Source organism: Triturus cristatus, chromosome 12, assembly GCF_964204655.1.
Source record: "Triturus cristatus chromosome 12, aTriCri1.1, whole genome shotgun sequence".
NCBI lineage: Eukaryota > Metazoa > Chordata > Amphibia > Caudata > Salamandridae > Triturus > Triturus cristatus.
In genome coordinates, this window is record NC_140595.1 from 612,329,639 (window position 1) to 612,357,381 (window position 27,743).

Here is a 27,743-nt window from a genome sequence, read left to right on the forward strand (position 1 = left end):
CCGTCGACGCCGGTCGACCTCGTCACGCCTCCTCCGCCGGCGTCGACACCGGTGCCACCTCCGACGCCGACTCCGGTCGACGTCGATCCCTGGTTCAGCCCCTGTCCGGACCCGACGCCGGTGCGGCGCCGCTCGACGCCGCATCCGACGCCGCTAGAGACACATTTTGTCTATCGTCCGGCTCCGATCATTCCTCCTGTTTACCAGGAATCGGATGACGGGGGCGACTGGGAGGGGTCCGTGGACCCTTTGGCCCTTCAGGGCCAACTTTCGCAGGACTGGGCAGATGAACTGGGGGAGGCCAGTGGTTTGGATACCTCACCGGACACTGGATTCATCTCTCCTCCGACTGTGGCTTCGGAGGAGGGTGCAGCTTTTTCTGTGGTGCTGCGCAAGGCGGCTGCGGCCCTTGGGCTTGAGCTGCCTGCCGTGGCTGTGAGGACTAACATCCTCACTGAGGTGCTTCAGTCTGCAGCAAGCTCCACTGAGCCTCTGCTGCAATTCAATGAGGCCCTCATTGACGTTCTGCAGGGCACCTGGTCCAAGCCCTCCACAGTTCCTCCTGTGGATAGGAACGTTGCCAGGCGCCACCGCCCTGCTCCGGGCGACCCCGGTTTTCTGTCCCAACACCCCACCCCCGAGAGTCTGGTTATCCAGGCCTCTACCTCCCAATCCTCCTTCCCGTCCGCTCCTCCGGACCGGGATTCCAAGAGACTGGAACAGTTCGGTAAGAAGCTGTTCTCCTCGCTCAGTTTGAGCCTGCGATCTTTGAACACCGCCTGTCTCTTGGACCGTTATTCCCACTCTCTGTGGGATACGGTGGAGGACGTGCTGCCCCTGTGCCCGGAGGAGGCCCGGGCACAGCTTTCCTCAGCTCTGGCCGATGGGAGAGATGCAGCGCGCCATGCAATCCGATGTGGACTCGACACTACGGACTCGCTGGGTAGGGCGATTTCTACCACGGTGGCGCTTCGACGTCACGCCTGGCTGCGGTCCACGTCCTTTTCAGGGGATGTCCAGAGCACTCTCATGGACATGCCTTTTGATGGCACTCGCCTTTTTGGTGAGAAAGTGGACAGTGCGCTGGCTCGCTTCAAGGACTCCCGGGCTATGGCCAAGTCCTTGGGCCTCTCGGCCCCGCGGCCACAACCTTCCGCTTTCCGCTCCTTTCGTGGCCAAGGAAGGGGCACCTCCTCACGTCCGCCTAGCCACCGGCTGCAGAACCAGCCTGCACGCGGTCGCGGACGTGGTTTCCGCCGAGGCGGTACTGGAGGACAACGCGGTCAGTCCACATCCACCCCGGCAGCATCCGCCTCAAAGCCTTCCTAGTCCGAGCTTTCAGGCCCATTCCTCGCCAGTGGGAGGCAGGGTTCGCCATCACCTGCTCCACTGGCGTACCATTACTTCGGACAGGTGGGTGCTGCAAATCGTCCGAAGGGGCAACTCCCTCCCCTTCGAGACAACCCCTCCAGCCATGCCACCGCAGCACCACCGTATCTCGGAGGATCATTTGAATCTTCTGCAAGGGGAAGTTTCGGCCCTCTTGGCCAAAGAGGCCGTCGAGCGCGTTCCGAGCCCAGAAGTAGGTCGTGGTTGTTATTCCCACTACTTTCTGGTTCCCAAGAAGGGCAAAGGGGGCCTACGCCCTATCTTGGACCTCCGGAACGTCAATGCCTTCCTCCGGAAGGAACGGTTCAAAATGTTGACTTTGGCTCAGGTTCTAGCTGCCCTCGACCCTGGAGACTGGATGGTAGCGTTGGACTCGCAGGACGCATATTTCCACATCCCCGTCCTGCCGGCCCACCGGCGTTACCTGCAGTTCACGGTGGGTCAGGAGCACTTTCAGTTCACCGTGCTCCCCTTCGGCCTCACCAGTGCCCCTCGGGTGTTCACGAAAGTGATGGCGGTGGTCGCAGCTCATCTGCGTAGATCAGGGGTTCCAGTCTTCCCCTATCTCGACGACTGGTTGTTGAAGGCGGGCGCGCCCCAGGCAGTCATCTCCCACCTCCAGACTACGGCGGATCTCCTGCATTTGCTGGGGTTTTCCATCAACGTGCCGAAGTCACACCTGAGCCCCTCTCAGAAGCTCCTTTTCATCGGAGCGGTTCTCGATTCGGCGCAGTTCCGGGTTTACCCACCGGAACAGCGGGTCCGGGATATACAGGCCCTGATTCCCATCTTTCGGCCTCTATCCTGGGTTTCGGTCAGGCTAGTGTTGCGGCTTCTAGGGCTGATGGCCTCCTGCATCCTACTAGTGCATCACGCCAGGCGGCGCATGCGGGCTCTGCAGTGGGACCTGAAGTTTCAGTGGGCCCAGCATCACGGCAACCTGTCCGACCATGTCTTGATCTCGCAGGACACTGCACAGCAGTTGCAGTGGTGGCTCACGGACCGCGATTGGGTCACGGGCAAGAGCCTCTCCCTAACCCTACCGGAGCATGTCGTAGTGACGGACGCGTCCCTCCTGGGATGGGGTGGCCGTATGGGAGAGGCGGAGATCAGAGGCCTCTGGTCTCTGGCGGAGTCTCGCCTCCACATCAACTTGTTGGAGCTGAAAGCGATCCGACTTGCACTGAAAGCCTTCCTTCCCTCTGTCCGGGGAAGTGTCGTGCAGGTGTTCATGGACAACACAACCGCCATGTGGTATTGCAACAAACAGGGCGGGGTGGGGTCGTGGACCCTTTGTCAGGAGGCTCTGCGCCTCTGGACATGGCTGGAACACCAGGGCATCACCCTGGTGGTTCAACACCTGGCGGGCTCTCTGAACGCCAGAGCAGACGAACTCAGCCGCCGGTGCATGATGGATCACGAATGGCGTCTGAACTCCGAGGTGGCGCAAGGTCTCTTTCAGCAGTGGGGAGAGCCTTGGTTAGATCTATTCGCCACCGACGAGAACACGCCATGTCAGCAGTTCTGCGCGTTGGAATTTCCAAGGCGGCACTCGCTCGGCGACGCTTTTCGTCGCGAGTGGAGTTGCGGTCTGTTGTACGCCTTTCCGCCTATACCACTTCTTCCCAGAGTGCTGAAGAAGATCAGGCGCAACCGGGCCCAAGTCATCTTGGTGGCTCCGGATTGGGCATGAAGGTACTGGTATCCCGAGCTACTCAGTATGTTGACCGATCCTCCGATGCGTCTGCCCCTTCGGGAGGATCTTCTGTCGCAGCAGCAGGGGACGGTCCTCCACCCGAACCTGTCCAGCCTCCACCTCCATGCGTGGAGATTGAGCGGCAGCAGTTGATGCCATTTGACTTGCCTCCTGAAGTCTGTGATATCATTCTGGCAGCCAGGCGTCCCTCCACAAACACGGTATACGCCTGCCGGTGGAACAAATTTGTGGCATGGTGCACAGCAAAGGCTGTGGATCCCCTTTCCGCCCCTCTTTCTGAGGTTCTCCTCTTTCTTCTTTCTTTGGCCCAGCAGGGCTCTGCCCTGGGCACCTTGAAAGGTTATCTTGCTGCCATCTCTGCCTTCTTACGGCTTCCTGATCAGCCCTCTCTTTTCAAGTCCCCTGTAGTGTCACGTTTTCTTAAAGGCATTACTCACACGTTCCCTCCTGTCCCTTTCGTAATGCCTCAGTGGGACTTGAATCTTGTCTTAACAGGTCTGATGTGCGCTCCCTTTGAGCCTCTTCACAATTGTCCTCTTCGTCTTCTGACTCTTAAGACTGCTTTCCTGGTAGCCATAACCTCGGCTAGACGGGTGAGTGAGCTCCAGGCTCTATCGTCCAAGCCTCCTTTTCTATCTGTTCATCCGGACAAGGTTGTCCTTCGGCCTTGTCCTTCCTTTCTACCGAAAGTGGTGACCCCCTTTCATCTTGAGCAATCTGTCACCTTGCCCACCTTCTTTCCGCCTCCGCATCCTTCCAAGGAGGAAGAGCGGCTCCACCGTCTGGACCCAAAACGTGCGCTCTCCTTTTATTTGGACCGCACAAAGCAGTTCCGGGTGGACGACCAGCTTTTCGTTAGCTACGTGGGTGCTAAGAAGGGTAAAGCTGTGCACAAACGGACCATCTCCCGGTGGGTCGTTTTGTGTATAAAAACCTGTTATTCTTTGGCAAAAAAGGTCCCTCCTGTTGGGCTGCGAGCCCATTCTACTCGGGCCACAGCGGCTACTACTGCTTTGGGACGTGGAGTCCCTTTGCAGGACATCTGTCAGGCGGCGACGTGGGCTTCGCTGCACACGTTTGCCAGGCACTATTACCTAGACAGCCAAGTCCGGAGGGATGGCTTGTTTGGCCGTTCTGTCCTCCAGGACTTTCTGGTGTGATATTGGTTTGCAGACCCACCACCGGGGTTGGTATTGCTAGGGTATCTATTCTAAGGTGAGGAATCTAACTAACGTGTTTCTTTCAGATGAACAAGTTACTTACCTTCGGTAACGATGTATCTGTAAGAAACATTAGTTAGTTAGATTCCTCACCGACCCACCCATCCTCCCCGTTCTGCGAACTGATATCTAGGGTTAAGGCTATCCTTTTCAGGGCCCTAGATTTTCTGGCACCAGTGTAGGTCTCTTGCATGGCTCTGCGTTCCTGGCACGGAAAGCTATGTACAAGAACTGACGTCAGCGCGCGAGGGCGGCGTCTAAGTACTCCGACGACGTCATTCCGGCACACAACGCCAAAGACGGACGCGGAGCCGCAGACGACGCCTAGCGACGCGCAAGGGGTATTGCTACAAAAATCTTCCTGATCCAGTCTGACGCCTGGGGATATTCTAAGGTGAGGAATCTAACTAACTAATGTTTCTTACAGATACATCGTTACTGAAGGTAAGTAACTTGTCCATCACCGCCAGGAAGGTGACAGCCAAGTTTGCGGAGAGAACCAAGATGCCATCTGCATACAGGGCCACCTTCCTCTCCCACTCTCCGTATTTAAAGGGTGTAATACTAGGATCTTCTCTGAGCCTCTGAGCAAAAGGCTCAATATAAAGATCGAAAAGGAGAGGGGAAAGGGGGCAGCCCTGCCTAGTTCCCCTAGTGATCTTGAAGGGTTTGGTCAGATTGCCATTGACCAATAGCCTGGCTGATGAATTCTGATATATCAGCCGAATGGTCTGACAAAACTTCTTGCCCAAGTTAAATTTCCCCAAGGCCTCCGACAGGTATACCCAATTGACCCTGTCGAAAGCCTTGGTAGCATCAAGTGTCAATGCCGCGAGTGGGAGTGAAGAAGTGGTGGCAATATCTATCGCCCCGATAAAATCGTAGGTAAGACCTGATAAATGTCTGCCTTTAACAAACCCTTTCTGGTCGGTGTGAAGTACATCCCGACCCCCCCCACCCCCCACTGACCCCAACCTAGTCGCCAGAATCATAGTGAAGATTTTATAATCTGTATTCAAGAGCGAAATAGGCCGATATGACCCACAATTCGCTGGATTCAAAATCAAAATGACTGTAGCATCATTCCTAGACTCTGGGGGCTTGAGGCCGTCTGATAAGATCTTATTGAATATTTGAGTCAGGACCGGAATTATTACCTCGCCCAAGGATCTATACAATTCAGATGGAAGCCCATCGGGCCATACAGCCTTTCCTCTCTTACAGTCAGTTATAGCCTTCCTTGCTTCTTCCTGTGTGATGACCTGTTCTAGTTCTTCCTGCTGTTTAGGGCTCAAAGATGTCAGTGTGGTCCTATCTAGCCAATCTTTAGCCTTGGGCCTGTCCACACCACAATCATAGATCCTGAAAGAAGTAAAGGAAGGCCTCGCCGATTTCATCATCAGAGGATAAGGTCGGTCAGCCGTTATTTATGGTTATTTCCCACAGCCCTGAAGAAGTCGCGGGGTAATCCCCTGCAACAGCGACGGAACACGTGTTGGCTAAGAAGGCTTAAAGATCTTGAATTAAAGACATCTGAAAATATAAAGACAAGCATCATTGTGACATTTAATGTAACTTTATGTATTTACTTTTGAACGTGTGCAGAGGATTTGTATATATAGCATTAGTGGTCTGCTGGCCACAAACGTGGGGATCTGGTGGTTTTTCCCTACCTTATGCACCATGCCAGATTACCTGCCTTAACTGATTTGTACTTGTGATAGACCTTAGAGCGCCACCTTTGCCTATTGCATACCACCGACTATATAACTAGATATTTGTCAGGCAGATATGTGGATATCAGTACTTGCATTCATGAAGCACTACTGTCTCGACAGTCAAATCCGATGGGAGGGGAATTTTGCCCTCAGATCTGCAGGACCTTTTGGTTTGAGCCATTTCATTGACCCACAACATTGGGAGGTATGGCTATTGTATCTACGCACAATGTGAGGTGTCTGCAGTTAGAACTATCTATCAGAAAAACAAGTTACTTACCTTTGGTAGCGATTTTTCTGGTGGATATTTAAACTGCAGATTTCACACCCATGGTCCTACCTTCCTGTTCTGTAGACTGAAATCTTTTTCATCTAAAAAGGTCCCAATTTAGAGAGGGGAAAGGGGGCAACCCTGCCTAGTTCCCCTAGTGATCTTGAAGGGTTTGGTCAGATTGACATTGACCAACAGCCTGGCTGATGAATTCTGATACATCAGCCGAATGGTCTGACAAAACTTCTTGCCCAAGTTAAATTTCCCCAAGGCCTCCGACAGGTATACCCAATTGACCCTGTCGAAAGCCTTGGTAGCATCAAGTGTCAATGCCGCGAGTGGGAGTGAAGAAGTGGTGGCAATATCTATCGCCCCGATAAAATCGTAGGTAAGACCTGATAAATGTCTGCCTTTAACAAACCCTTTCTGGTCGGTGTGAGGTACATCCCCCCCCCCTCCCCCCCACTGACCCCAACCTAGTCGCCAGAATCATAGTGAAGATTTTATAATCTGTATTCAAGAGCGAAATAGGCCGATATGACCCACAATTCGCTGGATTCAAAATCAAAATGACTATAGCATCATTCCTAGACTCTGGGGGCTTGAGGCCGTCTGATAAGATCTTATTGAATATTTGAGTCAGGACCGGAATTATTACCTCGCCCAAGGACCTATACAATTCAGATGGAAGCCCATCGGGCCATACAGCCTTCCCTCTCTTACAGTCAGTTATAGCCTTCCTTGCCTTCCTTGCTTCTTCCTGTGTGATGACCTGTTCTGGTTCTTCCTGCTGTTTAGGGCTCAAAGATGTCAGTGTGGTCCTATCTAGCCAATCTTTAGCCTTGGGCCTGTCCACACCACAATCATAGATCTTGAAAGAAGTAAAGGAAGGCCTCGCCGATTTCATCATCAGAGGATAAGGTCGGTCAGCCGTTATTTATGGTTATTTCCCTCAGCCCTGAAGAAGTCGCGGGGTAATCCCCTGCAACAGCGACGGAACACGTGTTGGCTAAGAAGGCTTAAAGATCTTGAATTAAAGACATCTGAAAATATAAAGACAAGCATCATTGTGACATTTAATGTAACTTTATGTATTTACTTTTGAACGTGTGCAGAGGATTTGTATATATAGCATTAGTGGTCTGCTGGCCACAAACGTGGGGATCTGGTGGTTTTTCCCTACCTTATGCACCATGCCAGATTACCTGCCTTAACTGATTTGTACTTGTGATAGACCTTAGAGCGCCACCTTTGCCTATTGCATACCACCGACTATATAACTAGATATTTGTCAGGCAGATATGTGGATATCAGTACTTGCATTCATGAAGCACTACTGTCTCGACAGTCAAATCCGATGGGAGGGGAATTTTGCCCTCAGATCTGCAGGACCTTTTGGTTTGAGCCATTTCATTGACCCACAACATTGGGAGGTATGGCTATTGTATCTACGCACAATGTGAGGTGTCTGCAGTTAGAACTATCTATCAGAAAAACAAGTTACTTACCTTTGGTAGCGATTTTTCTGGTGGATATTCAAACTGCAGATTTCACACCCATGGTCCTACCTTCTTGTTCTGTAGACTGAAATATTTTTCATCCAAAAAGGTCCCAATTTAGAGAACTGCATACTGGTCATGATAATCCGCTTATAGACTCTGCATCTGAGGGCACAAACAGCCTAAGAAAACAAGTGACATCTGGAGGCATGGGTGGCGTTTATATGTGGCTCCAGTCATCACTTCCGAAGGGGAACCACATTGGAATGGAGCCGCAAGATGCCACTGACTGGTACGCAGGAGTACTGCTTTAAAGTTACTGAATCCATTCAGGCATCTGGGGAACATTCACAAGGTGAAGTTATCTGCATTTCAATAGAGTATCCATCAGAAAGATCATTACCGAAGGTATGTAACTTGTTCTTTGCATGTTGGAGTTCCCACAGAAACTCTATACAATGCATTACGTCTGGAGTGGAACACAGGACTTCTGTTAACCTTCCTGCCACTTCCTCCCCTGCCCGAGTTATAAATAAGATCAGGCAAGACCAACTCTGAATCATCGTGGTGGCTCTGGAATGGGCCAGAAGAGTATGGGACCCGGAGCTTCTGGGCATCTGTGTTTGTTCCCAATTTAGGTTGCCACTCTGGGAGGATTGTTTGCCACAGCAGCAGGGCAGTGTTATGCACCAGAACCTGCGCAATCCACACCTCCGTGTGTGGTGGTTGAGCGGCAGCAGTTGGCTGTGTTCAATCTATCAGCTGAGGTTGTGGATATCATTGTTGCTGCTCTGTGTTCATCTACAAAGTCACTAGTACAAGTTTGTGGCCTGGTTTGGAGTCCATAAAACTGACCGTTTGCAAGCCAAACTGTTGGATGTTATATTGCTTGTTTTGTCTTTAGCCCAGCACGGCCTTGCAGTGGGCAATATTAAAGGTTACTTGCCAGCCCTTTTGGCCTGTTTACAGTTACCGGACCAATCGTTGTAATGCAGTTTATTAAAGGTTTTTGGCACACATATTCTGTTCCAAACGGTATGTAATGTCACAGTGGGACCGTAACTTTGTCTTGATGTTGCTCATATGTACTCCCTTCAAGCCGGTGCACAGCTGCTCATTGTGTCTTCTGACCTTAAAGACTTTCTTTTTGATTGCAATCACTTAGGGTCATCGCATGAGTGAACTCCAGGTCCTATCTGTGCAACCACCCTACACCACCTTTTTTCCAGACTAATTGGTGCTGACGACTCAGGCAGCCTTCTTGCTGAAAGTCGTGGCTTATTTCTAAGTTGGACAATCCATCACACTCCCAGCATTTTTTACCCTGCCTCACCGCTCGAAAGAGGAGGCTCCATCGGTTGGACCCCAAAAGACCTTTAGGCATTTCCATTAACCATACCGAGGACCAGCGGTGGATGATCACCTTTTTGTGAGGTTCTTTGAGGCAATGTAAAAAAGGCTGTGCTAAAAAAAACTCGGGAAGTTCTGAGGGTTTATTCCACTAGGGCTAATGTTGCTTGATACCACTACATTGGCACAGCTAGTGCTTGTCCTGGATATCTGCCAGACTGCAACATGGACTTCGGTGCAGATGTTCAAGAAACACTACTGCCCTAAACAGACAAATCCAGGGGAAGGGGGGTGGTCAGGGCTAGGGGGCATTTCACCTACTTAGTCCGGCAAGGTTTTGTGGTCTGAGTGAAGTCTACCAACCCTCCACCTTGGGGGATACTGCCTTGGTATCTATCCTGAAGATGAGGAATATGTAGTTAGATGTATCCGTCAGAAGAACAAGTTACTTACATTTGTAATGCTCTCTATAGTGGATACTCTATCTAATCACAGATTCCTCACCAACCCCTACTATGGAGTGGTATTTTTGCCATCTAAACTGGCCCCAGTACAGGAATGTCTGAGACAATTTGTTCTATGCTCTGCTTCGGAGGGTGCAAAAGGAGAAAGACACCAGAAACTGACATCAGCATGCAGGACTTTGTCACCGCAGGAACTGTATGGAGTCACTACAAAGCAGCACCTATTGTCACACAGAAGCATTGCTGGAAGAACTCTCCTGATCAAGTCTGGAACTTGGGGATATGCTACAGGTGAGGAATAAACGTTTGGAGTATCCATCAGAAAGAGCATTACCATACGTATCTGTGCCATACGTGACTTTGGTTAACCTGAAACACATTAAATGTTTTCCTAGCTCCAGCCTGAAGTCAGCTTCAGCTGTGTTGCCAATCTCTTGTACCAAAAAAATACATACATATATACATGGATTGAGGAACTATGGCTCAGTCCTCTTTATCTATTGGTCAGTTTTATTTCACTTTCGCCTACCACAGCATAGAGCATGGAGCATTCAGTCAGCCTACCTTCAGACAATGGCTTTCTTGCACAGTGGTAGTATTGCACTTAATTGTAAGTACACATTTGCCTAAAAGAAGTTCCACTTCTTTGCCAGGGCTGGTTGGCCCATACATTTCTTTGCAAATCTTTTTTCCTTCCATTCTTTTTCCTTTGTTATTTTTTTGTCATCCTTGATTGTTTAAACTTTGTCTTCAGTTTGCAATAATTGAAAGGTAGTGGTTCATTTTCTGTACACTATTAAAAACATGTTTTTCTGCAGGCAGCTGTACTGTTTTATCGAAAAGTAATAGATTTTTTTCATTTAAAATCTTAACCGTTAAGATTAAATATCAACATTAATTCTTTTTTTCCCCCTTGTTTTTGTGGCATATGCTTGCAATAAAAAAAAGAATATAATGTAACTATTACAACAGTTTGCCCCCCCCCCCCGGTAAGTTAGATTTGCAAATGTTTGGATTGTTCTACTCCTGCTCTCACACCACCAACATGTTTTATTATTTTTCTCTTCTCTTTTCTGCCACACCTTGGAATTGTAAGGAAGGAACAGAATTCCAGAAGTGCTTAGACCTGGGTCAGGAGATACTTGGTTGTTTAGAGGAGAGGGGTATACACTGGTTGCATCTCTTCCATTCATCAGAGAAAGGTAGGTTCATATCTTGGTAGCCCCCTTGACCATGCAGCGACACACATTATTTCTTAGCTCTTGCAGCAGGTCATTAGTCATCACTTGCCTTTGTTTTTCCCCACTACAGAGCAGGGACCACACCACATCTTACTCAGAACAGCCTCTGAACACCATCTCAGGATGCTGCCTGTCGCATTCTACAGGTAACCATCCTCTTCTCATTGTTTGGATGTTGGCCCATCCCAATCCACTGATGTTATTGCTGTCTCTTTACTTGTGCATGTTGCGAGTTACCTGGAAGTTATGTGTATGGGTGAAGATTTATTTTATAGAGGGCACTGTGCTTTATTTGCTTGTGCGATGCTAGTTTAAGGGTTTTAAATACATGGTGTCTCTTGTCCACTCACACAATGCATTCAAATTGTTTACTGCTACTCTTTCATTACAGCCTGGTCCCATTCCTTGAGCAGAGACTCCTGATTAAAGAGGAAAACTTCCTAGACATTGCGGTGCAGATGTATGCTGGGCTGGTCCACCTTTTCGTAGATGGAGAGGATCCAGGAATGGAACAGGTGCTGACAGTTGCCCTTTTCTGTTTCTTGTCTCAATTTCACAACTAGAAATTTGAAGCACATAGAAGCTTTCTGGCAAGATTTTTAGGCAAGCTACAAATGCAATGAACACTATGTTCTCCAAAGAATGGTTCTCATTATGGAATACCCAGCTTCTTGATTCAGTTTATTAAATCTCTAACTTAGTTTGTTACTCAGTAAACAAAGTAAACCTTCCCTGCTGATAAAAATGCCACCAACAAATGCTCAGCTATCATGGTTAGTTTTGTTAGCTATTTTATGGTATGAAAAACAGCATTGTGTGACGGCAAATCTCCGGTTTCATGAATGTCTTAATTACACAGTCAACATTAAGATGATATCTGAAAGAGACAGTTAGTTCTAGATTCCTTACTTTAGAACTACCCCCAGGCATCAGACTGAATCTGGAGAATTTTTTCTTAGTAGTACCCCTGCGGTTTGGTAGGTGGCGTCGGTCGAATCCGCGTCCGTCGTCGGCATCATGTTCACCAGGATGACGTTGCGGTGTCTATTTAGATGCTGCTCCTGCGCGCTGACGTCAGTTCTTTCTTTATCCCCACCAGCCTAGCGCAGATCCGGAGACAGCCACCCCCTTAGTCACTTTTTGGCTAAGCTTTTTTTCACTTTTGCCAACTTCTTTTTTGAGTCTTTGACTCCTAGTGCGCGAGGGATGTCCCATCGTCTAATCAGCATCAAGCCCTGCGAGGCCTGTCACAAACTGATGTCTGTGATGGACCTACACCACGTGTGCCTCTGGTGCCTGGAGCGCGACCATGACCCGAAGTCCTGCTCTGACTGCCGGGCCATGAATCCTACGTTTTTGCAGGAGCAGTCCCGAAAGTTTTTGGAGGCCTGGCAGTTGGCTCTGCGTTGTTACCGGTCCCGCTCAAGAGGAGGGTCTCGAGACCGGTCGCCGAACCCCCACACCTCGTCGCACTCCAAGTCATCCAAGTCTTCGGGTAAGTCAAAGCACAAGAAGAAGGCAAAGAAGCACCGTCGCTCTTCGCCTTCTCCCTGCCGGTCAGCTGTCGCAACACGGGACTTGGAACGTCAGCGCTCAAAGGCTCCTTCTTCAGTGCCTCCTTCTGGGATGACTCCACGCCACCCTCCCTTTCCGGGAGCCCGAGCGTCCCCTGCCCAGCTTTGTGCATTTTACAAAGCTCTCCACTCCATCTTTGGGCAGACAGACTCTGCCGGTGCGCCTATGCGCCCCGCGGAGCAGGTCGGGGGTTCTTCGCCTTCTATGCCGGCGGCTCCGGCCCTAGCCTGGATCCGGATCGACGCTGGTCGATCTTACTCGACCTTCCCAAGTGCCGATCCTGGCGACAATGCCCCCGGCCTCGCCGACCCCATTTTCACCCCCAAGATGGACCCGGATTGATGTCGGCTGAAGTCTAATCCGATGCCGGAGGGTACTTTTGTTCCCCTGTTCATCCCTGGTGTTCCCTATCACTCAGAAGGTGGTGATGAGGTTTGGGAGGGGTCTTCTGACCCTTTAGCAGACCAGCTAGAAATGCCGGACTGGAGAGAGGACCTGGGTGACGCCAATGGTCTGGACACTTCTCCAGACCTTGGCATGCTTTCTCCCCCTACCGTGGCTACGGAGGAGGGAGTGTCTTATGCTGTGGTGTTGAGAAGGGCAGCGGAGGCCCTGGAGCTTCCTTCGGTGGCAGTCAGTACTAATCTCCTGACGGAGGTGCTTCAACCTGCAGCAACGTCATCTGAGCCCCTTTTGCTGTTCAATGAAGACCTCACTGATGTCCTTCTGGGCACCTGGTCCAAGCCCAGCACAGGGGCTCCTGTGGAAAGGATGGTCGCCCGCCGGCTCCGCCCAGCTCCAGGCGACCCAGTTTTTCTCACCCAACACCCTTCCACAGGGAGCTTGGTAGTCCAAGCCTCTTCCTCGAAGGGCGCATTCCCTTCTGCTCCCTCAGATAGGGAATCCAAGAAGCTGGATCATCTTGGGAAACACATGTTCTCTTCCTCCAACTTGGCATTGCGGTCTGTGAATACTGCATGCCTCTCGGGCCGATACTCCCATACCATCTAGGATACGGTTGCGCAGGTGCTGCCGCAGTGCACAGAGGAGGCCCGGGCCGTTCTCTCCCAGGCAGTGGCGGATGGGAGAGACAAAGCGAAATTCACGATTCGATGTGGACTGGATACCACCGACTCACTAGGCAGAACGATTGCCACGTCGGTAGCCCTTTGGTGCTACACTTGGTTGAGGACGTCTGTCTTTTCGGGGGATGTCCAGGCAACCTTGCAGGACATGCCCTTTGATGGTTGTCGCCTTTTTGATGATAGGGCAGACTCTGCACTGGAGCGCTTTAAATATTCTAGTGCTAAGGCCAGATCCTTGGGCCTCGCAGCAGCGACTCGTCCACCTCAGTCTGCTTTTCGCACCTTTCGTGCCTACTGAACGGGCACCCCAACACGACCAGCCCAAACCAGCCACCGGTTCACTCAAGCTACCCAGTCTCTGCATCGCCGTGGGAACCAGGGACGCGGGTCTGGGGGCCAGCAGGCGGGCCAGTCCAAACCTTCTTAGTCCAACCTTTCAGGGCCATCAAAAGCCAGTGGGCGGCAGGATTCGCCATCACCTCCCCCACTGGCAAACCATCACGTCAGACAGGTAGGTTTTGCAGATAGTCAGAAGGGGATACTCCCTCCCCTTCGAAACTACCCCATCCTCCATGCCACCATCTTCCAATCGCATGTCGGAGGATCATCTGGCACTTCTCCGCCAGGAAGTCTCAGCTCTCTTGGCCAAGGGAGCTATCGAGAGGGTTCCTACGCCAGAAGTAGGTCGTGGTTGCCATTCCCGCTACTTTCTGGTGCCGAAAAATGACAAAGGGCTGCATCCTATTCTAGACCTTAGGGCCCTCAACTGCTTCCTCCTGAAGGAGAAGTTCAAAATGCTAACCTTGGCTCAGGTCCTGTATGCCCTCGACCATGGAGACTGGATGGTGACGCTGGACTTGCAGGACGCCTATTTTCCCATCCCTGCCCTGCCAGCCCACAGACACTACCTCACGTTTCACGGTAGCCACAAGCATTTTCAATTCACTGTGCTCCCCTTTGGCCTTACCAGTGCCCCTCGGGTGTTCATGAAAAGAATGGCAGTGGTCGCAGCTCACTTGCGCAGATTAGGGGTTCCAGTTTTCCCCTATCTCGACAACCGGCTGTTGAAGGCGGGCTTGCCACAGGCTGTTGTCTCTCACCTCCAGACTACTGTGGACCTCCTGCACTTGCTGGGGTTCACTATCAACGTGCCAAAGTCACACCTGACTCCCTCTCCGACTCTCCCTTTCATCAGAGCTGTTCTGGACACTGCAGTTTCTACAGCGAGTCTGGGATTTTCAGGCTATGATACCGATGTTTCAGCCTCGACCCCGGATTTCGGTGAGAATGACCCTGAGGCTGCTGGGCCTTCTGCCTTCCTGCATCCTGCTGGTGAATCATGTCAGATGGCATATGCGGGATCTGCAGTTCCAGTGGGCGCAGCATCAGAGCAATCTTTCCGACTATGTCCAGATCTCGGTGGGGACTGCTCAACAACTGCAGTGGTGGCTAATGAACCAAAATTGGGTCAGAGGCAGATCCCTCTCCCTTCCCCAACCAGACCTCACAGTGGTGACGGATGCGTCACTCCTGGGATGGGGTGGCCATCTGGGAGAGGCAGAGATCAGAGGTGTCTGGTCTCTGACGTAGTCCGGGCTCCATATCAACCTGCTGGAGCTCTGGGCGATTTGTCTGGCACTGAAGGCATTCCTTCCTTCTCTCAAAGGGAAAGTGGCACAGGTGTTCACAGATAACACCACTGCCATGTGGTACTGCAACAAACAGGGCGGGGTGGGGTTGTGGACCCTAGATCAAGAGGCGCTTCGTCTCTGGACATGGCAGGAACATCCGGGCTTAACCCTGGTGGTTCAACACCTGGCAGGTTCTCGCCAGGGCGGACAAACTCAGCCGCTGGTGCCTGGTGGATCACAAATGGCATCTTCACTCTGAGGTGGTGCAAGGTCTCTTTCAGCTGTGGGGAGAGCCTTGGTTAGATCAGTTCGCCACTGAAGAGAACGCGCAATATCAACAATTCTGCACGTTGGAATTTGCAGGACGGCACTCGCTCGGCGACGCTTTTTGTTTTGGAACTGCGGCCTCCTGTACGCCTTTCCGCCTGTACCACTTATGTCTAGAGTGCTGAAGAAGATCAAGTGCGACCGGGCCCAAGTCATTCTTGTGGCTGCTGACTGGGCAGGTACCCAGAGCTCCTGAGCGTGGCCATCGATCCGCCACTCAGACTGCCTCTTCGGGAGGATCTTTGTTGCAGCAGCAGGGGAGGGTTCTTCACCCGAACCTGTCCAACCTTGACCTCCTTGCGTGGAGATTGAGCGACGACAGTTGACAGCTTTTGACCTTCCTCCCGAAGTCTGTAACGTCATCTTGGTAGCCAGGCGTCCCTCCACTAAGACGGTATAAGCCGGTCGATGGAACAAGTTTGTTGCATGGTGCACAGCAAAGGCTGTGGATCCCCTTTCTTCCCTTCTTTCAGAGGTCCTGCTGTATATACTTTCTTTGGCCCAGAGGGCTCTGCCCTGGGCACTCTTAAAGGCTATCTTACGGCCATCTCTGCTTTCCTTCAGCTACCAGATCAGCCATCTTTGTTCAAGTCCCCTATTGTAGATAGATTTTTCAAGGGCATTACTCATCTCTTTCCTACTTCTCCCTCCGTAATGCCCCAGTGGGACTTGAACCTGGTCTTAACCTATCTTATGTGCGGTCCCTTCGAGCCGCTTCACAACTGTCCTCTCAAGCTCCTCACTCTGAAGACAGCTTTCATTGTTGCCATCACCTCTGCTCGCAGAGTGAGTGAGCTCCAATCTCTTTCTTCTAAGCCCCCTTTCTTCTCTCTGAATCTGGACAAAGTGGTGCTTAGGACAAGACCTTTGTTCCTTCCCAAAGTGGTTACACCGTTTCACATTGGAGAAACCATTACTTTGCCCACCTTTTTCCCACCTCTGCACCCTTCCAAAGAGGAGGAGAGACTCCACCGTCTGGACCCCAAACTTGCGCTGTCTTTCTACCTTGACCGCACAAAAGATTTCCGTGTGGACAATTAATTCTTCATTGGCTATGTCGGTGCCAAGAAAGGTCAGGCCGTTCAAAAGCGCACCATCTCTAGATGGGTTGTCCTTTGTATTAAAATATACTATGCTTTGGAACCTCCAGTGGGGAAAATTCTACCAGAGCTACGGTGGCCACCACTCCTCTTGCTCGTGGAGTTCCACTCCTAGACATCTGTCAGGCTGGCACGTGGGCATCTTTGCACACGTTCACCAGACATTACTGCCTGGACAGCCAAGTCTGGAGGGACGGCTATTTTGCCCGTTTTGTCCTCCAGGACTTCCTGGTGTGAACTTAGTTTGCAGACCCTCCTCCAGGGTTGGTATTGCTGGGGTATCTATTCTAAGGTAAGGAATCTATAACTAACTGTCTCTTTCAGATGAACAAGTTACTTACCTTCGGTAATTATGTATCTGTAAGAGACATATGTTAGTTATAGATTCCTTACTGCCCCACCCATCCTCCCCGCTCTGCGAACTGACTTCTAGGGACAGGGAGTCCCTTGCAGGGCCCTAGTTGTAGCGCACCAGTGGTAAGTGTCTTGCATAGCTCTGCACTTCTGGCATGGAAAGTCATGTCAGACCTGAGGTCAGCGCTCATCAGCGGCGGCTAAATAGACAAAGCAACGTCATCCTGGTGAACATGACACCGACGACGGATGCAGAGTTGACCGACGCCACCTACGGACGCTCAGGGGTACTGCTAAGAAAAAATTCTCCGGATCCAGTCTGACGCCTGGGGGTAATTCTAAGGTAAGGAATCTATAACTAACATGTCTCTTACAGATACATCATTACCGAAGGTAAGTAACTTGTTCTTTGGACGTATGTTTTTTTTAAAAAAGAATAATTTTCTTTTTTAGTTTTCGTAATAGAGCAGTAACTGTCATACAAATATTTCTGATGGATACCGCTAGCCATATATTCCTCACTTTGTGAATATTCTTCAGGTATCAGACCGGATCCGGAAACTTCAAATCAATACTCCTGTGCACTAGTAGGCGGCGTTGTGCAGCCCCATGAAGAAAACTCCAAAAGTGATGAGCCGACCGACATATAAACTCAACCCATGCGGAATAATGTCAGTTCCTTTCTGTCTGCACCTTCAGAAGCAGATTCAGAGATACTCCTTGGTCTTCTGAAGACCCTTTTTCACAAAACTGTCCTGTGTGCAGGAGAACATTTCGCCTCATAAAACAGAGTTTAAGCCGTGTACTGACTTTCATAAACAGATGTCTGTGACAGACCCTCACAAAGTGTGTCTATGATGCCTGCAGTCGGAGCATGATTCCATGGCTTGTGATTAAAGGTCCCCAAATGAATCCAAAGGTCATACTGGACCACAAGGAGAAGCTTTATGTCATCTAACAACCGAAGACTTCATGCCTTGACTGGTCGAAGTCGAAAGCAATGTCCAGTTTCTGCTTCTGAAATTGTTCTAGTGGCAGATCATCATTGCGGTTGAAGTCTAAAGGTCGTTCCTGGTCTAGGAGTCACCAGTCAATCCCGAGGCTGATTGTCATCGCACTTCAAATCTTCAGGTAAGTCAAGGAAAAAACAAACACTGCAAGCGGGATTAGATACCTTCTCACCACTCTTGAACTCCAGATAATGCGCAAGGGCATCAGCCTGCCTCCCAGTTTCGCTCCCAATCTCCATCTGAGCCGATTTAGAGTCTAGTCCGAGTGCACCTCTAATTTCTGGGTCCGTTGGTGATGTTACAGCAAGTGGAGGCCTTTAGCAAGGCCATGCTGTACATTTTCAGCACTTTATCAGTTTCCTGTGGTGTGCCTTTGGGCCCCAAATATCCACAGGGGCCTCTGATCTGTGCTCCTCAAACCCAAATCGGGTTCCGCACCGGTTCTGTTTACATCAATGCCAGAGGAGGATTTACAGCCCATTGTGCTTTCCAAACTGAGCAGAATCCACGCTGACCGAGGTCACGCCAAGTTATTCTCCTCTTCCACCCCCCCCCCCCCCCCCCCGAGTCTTATATAGAGCAAACTTGACCCGAAGGTATCAGAGCGCTGTACATGAGCACCAATTGCGTTACAGACACATTCATTTTTGTTGGGTACAGGGAGATTAAGCGATTTTCCCAGAATCACAGGATGTTGAGCATCCCTAGCAAGACTCGAACCCGGTTCCCCAGCTCCGAGGTCGACCACTCTAGCTGTAAGGCCACATCCGCACCCAATATGATGAGGAAAATTGGAATGAAGATCTCCAAGATGCCACACTGTGGAGGTCAAGACTAAATTTTTGACATAGGTGCTCCAGCATGGTTATGCACCTACAGAACCTCTGTTACCATTCAATAAAGTCCTTACGGATACCCTCTTGGGCACATGGGCGAAAGCTTGTCAGATCCCCTAGTTCTGCGCCATAGCGTATCTCGAGGCGACCCTGCTTTTCTTACACAACATCCTAAGCCAGAGAGTTTGATGTACAGGTGCCCACCAGTTAGGTAATTCACAGTGCCTTTCCCACTGTCACATTGGATTGCAAGTATAGAAGAATGGAAACTTTTGGGAAACATCTTTTCTTCCACAAGCCTAGATCTGTGGTCGATGAATGCCAGCTGCCTTCTGCACCGCTACCACCATGCCTTATGAGACATAATTGTTAAAGTACTGCCTCTGGTTCTGAACAACCTCAAAGTGTCTGTTGCCGCAATGTAGCAAAGTTTGTAATACGGTCTGGTTTGGACATGACCGACTGTCTAGGTCGAGTGATGGGTACAAGTGTGGCACTTAGGCACCATGCCTGGATGAGGACTATGGGGTTCTCCGGGAATGTCCGGGCATCTTTGATGGACATACCATTCAATGGCTTTCACCTTTTCAGTGACAAAGCATGTTCGACCCTAGAACACTTTCAAGAAAGCAGGACCACAATGCGTTCCTTGGGTCTTTCTGCCGCTATAAGGCAATCCCAACAATTTTGCCCCTTTTGTGGCTATGGCAGGGGTTCTCTGTTTCACCACCCCAGCAGGCTTTCAGCCCTTTCATGGCCAAAGGCTGCTGCTCATATACACAATGCCCGGGACAGCAGGGGCCCATGCCTGACCCATCTCTCCAGCATCCGCAACACCAATTTAGTCTGTCCTTGCCAGCACACAGCCACCCTGCTGGAGGCAAGATCCAATATCTTCTCCAAGGGTGGCAAGCCGTCACTTCAGATGATTACTCCAAATTGTCAATCGGGGCCATGCCCTCCCATTTCTTTCTATCCCACTGCATCTTCCACCACCATCAGGACAGCTGATGGAAGACCTTATGTCTGTCTTGTAGCAGTAAGTGCAGGCCCTCTAGGCCAAAGGGGCCATAAAGAGGGTTCCGGCCTCAGAACTAGGAACTGGGGGCTACTCCTGCTACTTCCTTGTGTCGAAGGACAGAGGCCTTCGCCCCGTCTTAGATCTTCATCCTGCCAACACCTTCCTGTGGAATGCCAATTTCAAGATGCTCATGTCCTGTCTGCCATGAACCCCGGAGACTGGATGGTAGCGTTGGACCTGCAGGCTACTTATTTTCATATTCCAATCCTGCAGGCGCTACCCTGCTGGTCATAGTGAGCAAGGAGCATCAGTTTGCCGTGCTCTCTTTAGGCCTCACCAGTGCCAGTCGAGCATTAACAAAAGTGATGGTGGTGGGTGCGACACACCATTAGAGGTCAGGGTTACAGGCTTTTTTTAAATAATTTTTTTAATACATTTCTTTATTGGCATTTTGAACATTAAAACAAACAACACCAACAGCGTAGCCAGTTGCTTCCAGTATCAACACAATCCAGTTACTTGCGTATTATGACAAAATGATCATACAAGCCCAGTCCCGTACCTTTCCACTGTTAAAAAACCAAAGCATATTATATATTCTACAACCAGTTACATTCGGCATTAGTTATATAAATTCGACATCACTACACCTGTCATGCTCCCATGGTAGGTCCAACATGTGTTCACCAGTGTAAACCTGAATGCTTATTCTTCTACAAAGCTCCTGGGTTTGCTAATTATACACCTGTAGGCATACATAGGTACAACTAATAGTCAACAGAAACCACAAAGAGGTCTGCATCCTCCTGTGTTCGTGCATGTGCCCACACCAGAAAGGGTTCCCATATGTCTTTTGGCCTGGATGCCGATGGCATCAACTCCCAAAACGTAGATAGTTGTGTGTGGCTAAATGCTACATCCCGAACCTATTCCTTCATGGAAGGGGCCCCCCTTCTCCCCCAGAGCATAGCTACCCTCCGCTTGGCAAGCAACAGTAACATGGTAAGTAGCTTACGAGTCCCAGCTGGTGTGTTTTTTACATATCCCAAGAGTTCCAGTATGGGATCCGGGTCTCTAGGAGTGCCAATGATCTCATGTATAGTGGTAAAAGTTGCAGACCAAAATGTGGCTAACCTAGGACAACTCCATGCCATCTGTAGGAATGTAGCTGGGGCATGGCCACATCTGCAGCAGCCATCATCTGTCCCGATCCCCATGCGGTGAAGTTGAGAAGGGGTCCTATAGAATCTATGGAGAAATTTAAAATGAATCAGGCGTAGCTTACAGGGTTACAGGCTTCCCCTACTTCAGTGACTGCTTTTGAGGATGGGTTTGCCCCAGGCAGTCGTCAACCACCTACAGACGACAGGGAACCTCAATAACTTTGTGATTCGCTATCAACATAAGAAAGTTACACCCGACACCTTTGCAGGCTCTCCTGTTCATCCTGCAGGTGGCGCATGCCAGATGGAACATGCAGGCTCTCCCATTGGATACAAAGACCCAATGGGCACACCAGTGAGATCTGTCAGATTGTATCCAGATTTCGGAGGAGAATGCAACACATCTGCAATGGTACTGATGGATCGGGATTAAATAAGTGGCAGACCCTTCTCATTACCTCTCCTAAATTTAACGTGATTATGGGTGCATCACTTCCGAGTTGGGGAGGCTATCAGGGTGAAGTGTAGATCAGAGCCCGCTGGTCTTCTGCGAAAGCTTGACTCCACATACTTTTGTTGGAGGTGAGGGTGATTCATTTGGCATTGAAGGCATTCCTTCTCACCATCAGAGGAAGGCTGGTGTGCGTGTTCATGGACAACACGTCAGACGTGGTACTGCAACATAAAGGGCATGATCAGTTCTTGAGTCCTGTGCCAGGAGGCTCTACACCTTCAGAAGATTACATTTCTCTGGTGGTGAGCCACCTGGCGAGATCTCCTAAGGCCAGGCAGATCAACTGAGCCACCAACAACTGGCAGACGAAAAAATTTAGTTAAACTTGAAAGTGGTGCCCCGTGTCTTCCATCAATGAGGGGAACCCTGGCTCGATCTTTTTTCCACTGCCGAGAACACTCAGTCAGCTCTTTTGAGCATTTGAGTTCCCAATGAGGCTCTCAGACAAAGACTACTTCTGCTTAGAGTGGCACTCGGGACACATGTATGCTTTCCAGATGCTGCATCTCCTGCCTGGAGTTCTGAAAAAGATCAGGAACAACTGAGGGTTAGTCCTCCTACCGGCACTAGATTGGGTAAGGAGAGTGGGGTACTCAGAACTCCTGGGCATTAGCATCTGTCCTCTTATCTAGCTGCCACTTTGGGAAAATCTTTCACAGCAGCAGGGCACGGTACTGCATCAAAGCCTGGACAATCTGCATCTCCCTGCTTGGAGATTGAGCCACAACAGTTGACCTCATTTGACCTCCTGAGGTCGTTGAAGATATTCTCGCAGACAGGCACCCATATTCAAAATCAGTGTGCACGGGCCAACTTTGAGGTTGGGTACTGCACCCGCCAGATTGGCCCTCCACAAGTTTAACTGTTTGAAGAGTTGTTTCCTTTTGTCATTGTCCCAGCAAGGACGTGTGTTGGGCAGTGTTAATGTCTATTTGGCAGCTTTTCTGCATTTTTTGACAGTTGCCGGAGCAGCCTTTTTAGATTAAATCACCTTTTGCGATTAGGTTCCTCAAATATTTGCAGCATTTGTTTTAACCAGAGCTCTTTGTGATGCCACAGTGGGCTTAAATCTAGTCCTTTCCTTCCTCACGTGTACCCCTTTTAAACCATTGCATAGTTGTTCACTGCATCTTTTACCATTAAAAACTGTCTTTTTAATTGCCATAACATCGGTTCGGTGTTTGAATGAACCTGAGGCACTCTTGGCCCACCTACCTCACACATCAGTTTTTTCCTGACAAACCCGTTTTGAAAACATAAGTGGTATTCCTGCCTATTGTGGTAAGACACTTTCATGTTGCGCAGGCTATCACACTTCTGGCGTTCTGAACCCAGCTTCACCCCTGGAAACAAGGCATCCTTCCACAAAATCAGTGTGTGTACGCCAGTTTTGCAACAAATTTGTGGAGTGCTGCGGCACCCAACAAATTGAGTTACTGAAAACAAAGTTATCTGAAGTTTTGTTGTTTGATCTTGCCCTGGCCCAGCAAGGATTCACTTTGGGCACTGTTACAGGCTATTTAGTGACTCTTTTTTTTTTTTTTGCGGCTGTGGGATCAGTTCTCTTTGTTTAAATCACTTGGTGTACTGAGATTTTTGAAAGGTTTGCAACATTTATTTCTGCCAAAACACTTTATGCTGCCACACGAGGTCTTGAACTTAGTCCTCACTTTTTGATGTGCAACATTTTTGAGCCGCTGCACAGTTATCCGTTGAAGACTATATTTCACGTCGCCATAACACCAAGCAGCTTATGGGCTCATTCCACTAGAGCCACAGCTACTGCAACTGCACTGGCACATGGATTGCCTATCCTAGACATTGGTCAGGCAGCTACTTGGGTATTAGTACATAGGTTCATGAAGCATTAGCTCCTCGACTGTCAAGTCAGTTGAGAGGGGCATTTTGCCCCCTCAGACCTGCAGGACTTTTTGGTTTGAACTATTTCACAGACCCACCACCTTGGGAAGCATTGCTATGGTATCTATTCACAATGTGAGGTGTCTTCAGTAAGAACTATCCATCAGAAGAACAGGTTACTTACCTTCATTAGCGATCTTTCTGGTGGATACTCTAACTGCAGATTCCTCTCCCACACTCCTGCATCCCCATACTGTGGTCTGGACTCTTTTTCCATCTAAAAAAATTCCCATTTGGAGATCTGCACACTGGCCATGCCAATCTGCTTACACGCTCTGAATCTGAGGGCGGCAACAGCCTAAGATAACAAATGATCCACTCTACCCTGACTTTCCCTGAGTGATCTCCCCCCAGCTGAACGAATTTTAAGAGGTCATACACCTCATATTTGGGCGGCCTCTGGAGCGCCTTCGGGCCCCATGGTGCCCGGAAGGGGGTCCCACTGGATCCTTGCAGGCAGGTTAGCCCTCAGTACCAGTGAAGCCCCATGGATCTGGTGTTGGATCTAGACCAGAGCTGCCTGTGAGACTGAGACCTTCCCTGGTGCCCACTCTAGTGACGACTCCCCTGGTGGCACCATCTTCATAGTCATTCCCGACTCCGACACAGAGCCAGACGGGTGTCATCCGACACTGACTGGACCATGTCCTCCAGGTCAGAGCCAGTGTCTTTTTCATTCCAAAGGTCTGGAGAGGGAGATGAATAGGAGGGGTCTGAGGACCTTATGGATATTAGCATCCCCTAGATGATACTGAGGTCAACTGGTATGAAAAACTGGGGGAGGCCAGTGGGTTAGACACCTCACCAGACACTGGCTGGGTCTCTCCCCCTACCATTGCTATGGAGAAGGGTGCCTCTTTCGGTATGGTGGTGTGTAGGCCCGCTGATCTTCAGGTGCCCTCAGTGGCAGTCAAGACGAACATCTTGACAGCCCTTACCAATGGACGATTGCCTGCTGCCATTGTGTCAATCCTGGGGACCAGAGTTTCCTTACACAGCACCCCTGCCCAGAGAGCTTGGTAGTCCCAAGCCTCCACCTCTACGGTCAACCCTGGTGCATTCCCTACCACTCCACCAGATGGAGAATCCAAGAGGCTGGATACCTTTGGGAAGAGAATGTTCTCATCTGCAAGCCTTGCACTGCAGTCGGTGAACACTGTGTGTTTTTTGGGTAGATACTCCCATTTGATTTGGGATTTGGTTGCGCAAGTGCTGCCTTTGGTCTCGGAGGAGGCCCGAGCCATTCTCACCCAAGCTCCTGCTGACCGGAGAGACACAGAAAAGTTCACCATATGATGTGGACTGGGTTGAGTCATTTCATCGTCGGTGACCACTGGCTTTTATGGGGATGTCGAAGCCTCATTTATGAAAATGCCCTTTGATGGCTCTCGTTTTTTCTGAGAGGTAGGCGGACTCAGCAATGAAGAGCTTTAAGGATAGCAGGGGTACTGCCAGGTCCTTGGGCTTCTCCATCGCCCCTCGTCAACCCCAGCTTGCCTTCTGCCCTTTCCTAGCCTTTTTGTAGCTGAGGACGCAGGTCCACGTGGGACAGTGAGCCGGAGGTCAGGGTAGTCCTTAATCACCCCCCCCCCCAGCCCCCAGCAGCCACAGCCTCCAAACCACTTTAATTTGCCATCATGGGCATCCAGTAGGAGGGCAGGATACGCTATCACCCTCACCACTGAAGGTCAGTAACACCAGACCGCAGGCTTTATAGATTGTCTAAAGAGTCTACTCCATCTCCTTTGTGACCACCCAGGCCACCCACATACGACAGCTGACGTAGGACCCCCTCTCATTACGCCATCAGTAAGTGCTAGCTCTCTTGGCCAACTGAGCCATCAAGAGGCTCCCAAAAAGGATGTTTATATGTTTTTAAAGCGCTCGAATGCCGAGGCGTCTTGGCGCTGAAAGTGTAGTGGCAGGGAGAGCCGGTATAACGCCGCCTATGTAGCTGCAAAAAGCTGGGTTTTTAGACTTTTCCTGAACAGCGTAAGGTTGGATTGAAGCCTCATAGTTTGAGGCAGCTTGTTCCAGAGTCTGGCCGCACAGTATGTGATTGCTCGGCCTCCCCAACCTTCTCTTCTAATCTTTGGCACTTTGACAAGACCTTGAGTAGCCGATCTTAGGGTGCGCGGCGGAACATAAGGTACAAACAATTTCTGAAGATCGTCTGTAGCACCTCCATAAATTGCCTTATGCACAAGTGTAAGAGATTTAAACTCTATGCGCTGTTTTATAGGCAGCCAATGGAGGGATCTTATTGTAGCTGAAGTAGGCTGTCCTCTACGTAAGCCCAATAAGAGCCTGGCTGCTGCGTTCTGTAATGACTGTAGTTTCTGCAATTGAAATTTATCAATCCCTAGAAACAAAGCATTGGAGTAATTCAGCTTTGAAAGGAAAAGAGCCACCATCACTGTTTTTAGTAACGCCTGAGGTATAAAAGGAAACATTTTCCTCAGCGTTTTTAGGAGAAAAAAAACACGAGGACGTAAGGCTGTGAACCTGTGCACCAAAATTCAGCTTGTTATCAAAGACAACACCTAGATTTCTGACCTTCTCCACTGGGGACGGACATTTTCCGGCATCAAACGGCCACCACGATTGGTTCCACAGGGGCAAACCTGACCCAAACTCTATCACCTCTGTTTTATCTGTATTTATTTTTAAATAATTCCGACCCTTACAAACATGATCTCCTTTAGACAGGAATGAAATCCAAGAGCTGTGATCTCAAGCTGATTGGTGATAGAGAAAATGAGTTGAGAGTCATCAGCGTACGAGACCAAAGCAAAACCATGTCTCCTAACCAGGTAGGCCAATGGTGTAACATACAAGTCGAACAGGGTTGGAGATAGGGCCGACCCCTGTGGAACTCCGCAGGGGAGGAGAAAGCTGTCAGATTTCATACCCTCCCAAAACAGCCTCTGCTCCCTGTTTTCCAGGAAGGAGGCTAGTAAAGACAAGGCAGTCCCCCCTACCCCTATGTCCCTCAGCCGCTGCACCAGATCCGTATGGTTGACGGTGTCGAAAGCGGCCGATAAATCAAGGAGCACGAGGACCGCTTTCCCACCACCGTCAGCCACCCTACGAATCTCTTCAGCTGCCTTAACTAAGGCAGATTCAGTCGAATGGCATGGACGGAAACCATGTTGAGAAGTGTCCATTTGGCCATTTACGTCAAGATAATCTGTTAAGACTTTATAAAGAGGTTTCTCTAAAACCTTGGCCGCAAAAGGGAGGCCAGCAATGGGGCGATAGTTCTTGGAGTCACTGGGGTCCAGACTTGTTTTTTTTAGGAGACGAGTAATAGCTGCCCTTTTCCAGGCTGTAGGTTAGTATCCGGAGGCTAAAACTTGATTTAAAATAGGAGCAAGATATTCACAGATCGAGTCTGCTGCTTGGTGCATAAAGGACGGTGGACAGGGATCAGTAGGTGCCCCTGATTTTAAGGAGAGGAGAACTTTATTAACCTCCTCTTTATTCATTGGCTGAAAACTAGTCAGCTTACATTTGGGGTTAATTACGGGCACTGCCATGTCCTGGGATATTTGGGTACTCGGAAAATTGTTGTAGATTCCTTGAACCTTCTCTTGAAAATAATCCGCAAGTTTTTTGCAGAAATTTTGATCTGGCTTAAAGGTACTAACTTGCTAGGGTTTGGCTAGCAAATTAACGGTTTTAAACAATTCTCTAGTAGAGTTGCCTGCCTCCTTAATTTTAACTGTAAATTTTTTTTTCTTTGCAGCCACTATTGCCTCTTTATATAATAGGGTAGAATGATTATATAAAGCTTTCTTTTGACTATCGTAATCTGTCCGCCAAAGACGCTCCGCCTTTCTACAGTTGATCTTTAGACTTTTAAGATCCGGAGTGTACCATGGAGATGATATCTTGACTCTTTTTATTTTAACTATTTTCACTGGTGCGACCTTGTCAGCTGCTGACAGTAACCAGTCATTGAACTGCTGTACTGCCTTATTATCGCGATCTAACACAGTTGGGCCCAGGTCGAGAGCTAACTCAAAAGCTCCTTCGTTAATTTTATCCCATCGCCTGATCAGTAATTTAACTGTACTTGCTTGTGCTCTGGATTGTATCTGGGAGGTTTTGAGATTAAAATATGTAGCCTTGTGGTCGGTCCATGGCAGGTCCAGTGAGTTAGAGAAAGTAATATGCATGTTATTGGTAAAAATCACATCCAACGTATGGCCAGCTAGGTGGGTAGGTCCAATTACCACTTGTTTAAGTTATCAGTAATGATTCACAACAGTCTTCAAACTCCCTAAAAACACACTTAGCAGCCTAAGAAGCGCTGAAAGCAAATAGCGCGAAATA

The 27,743-nt window shown here is 49.6% G+C and overlaps 1 protein-coding gene across 4 annotated transcripts in view; it reads left to right on the top strand.

Moving 5' to 3' along the window:
* The window catches only part of FANCA (FA complementation group A), a 1,007,136-nt gene that overhangs the window by 955,733 nt on the left and 23,660 nt on the right, over positions 1-27,743 (top strand). For all 4 annotated transcript variants that reach the window (XM_085637706.1, XM_085637704.1, XM_085637705.1 and 1 more), the window contains exons 39-41: positions 10,725-10,830; positions 10,940-11,015; positions 11,261-11,384. In XM_085637706.1, coding sequence (XP_085493832.1) covers positions 10,725-10,830; positions 10,940-11,015; positions 11,261-11,384 — 306 coding nt within the window. The remainder of the gene's footprint in view (positions 1-10,724; positions 10,831-10,939; positions 11,016-11,260; positions 11,385-27,743) is intronic.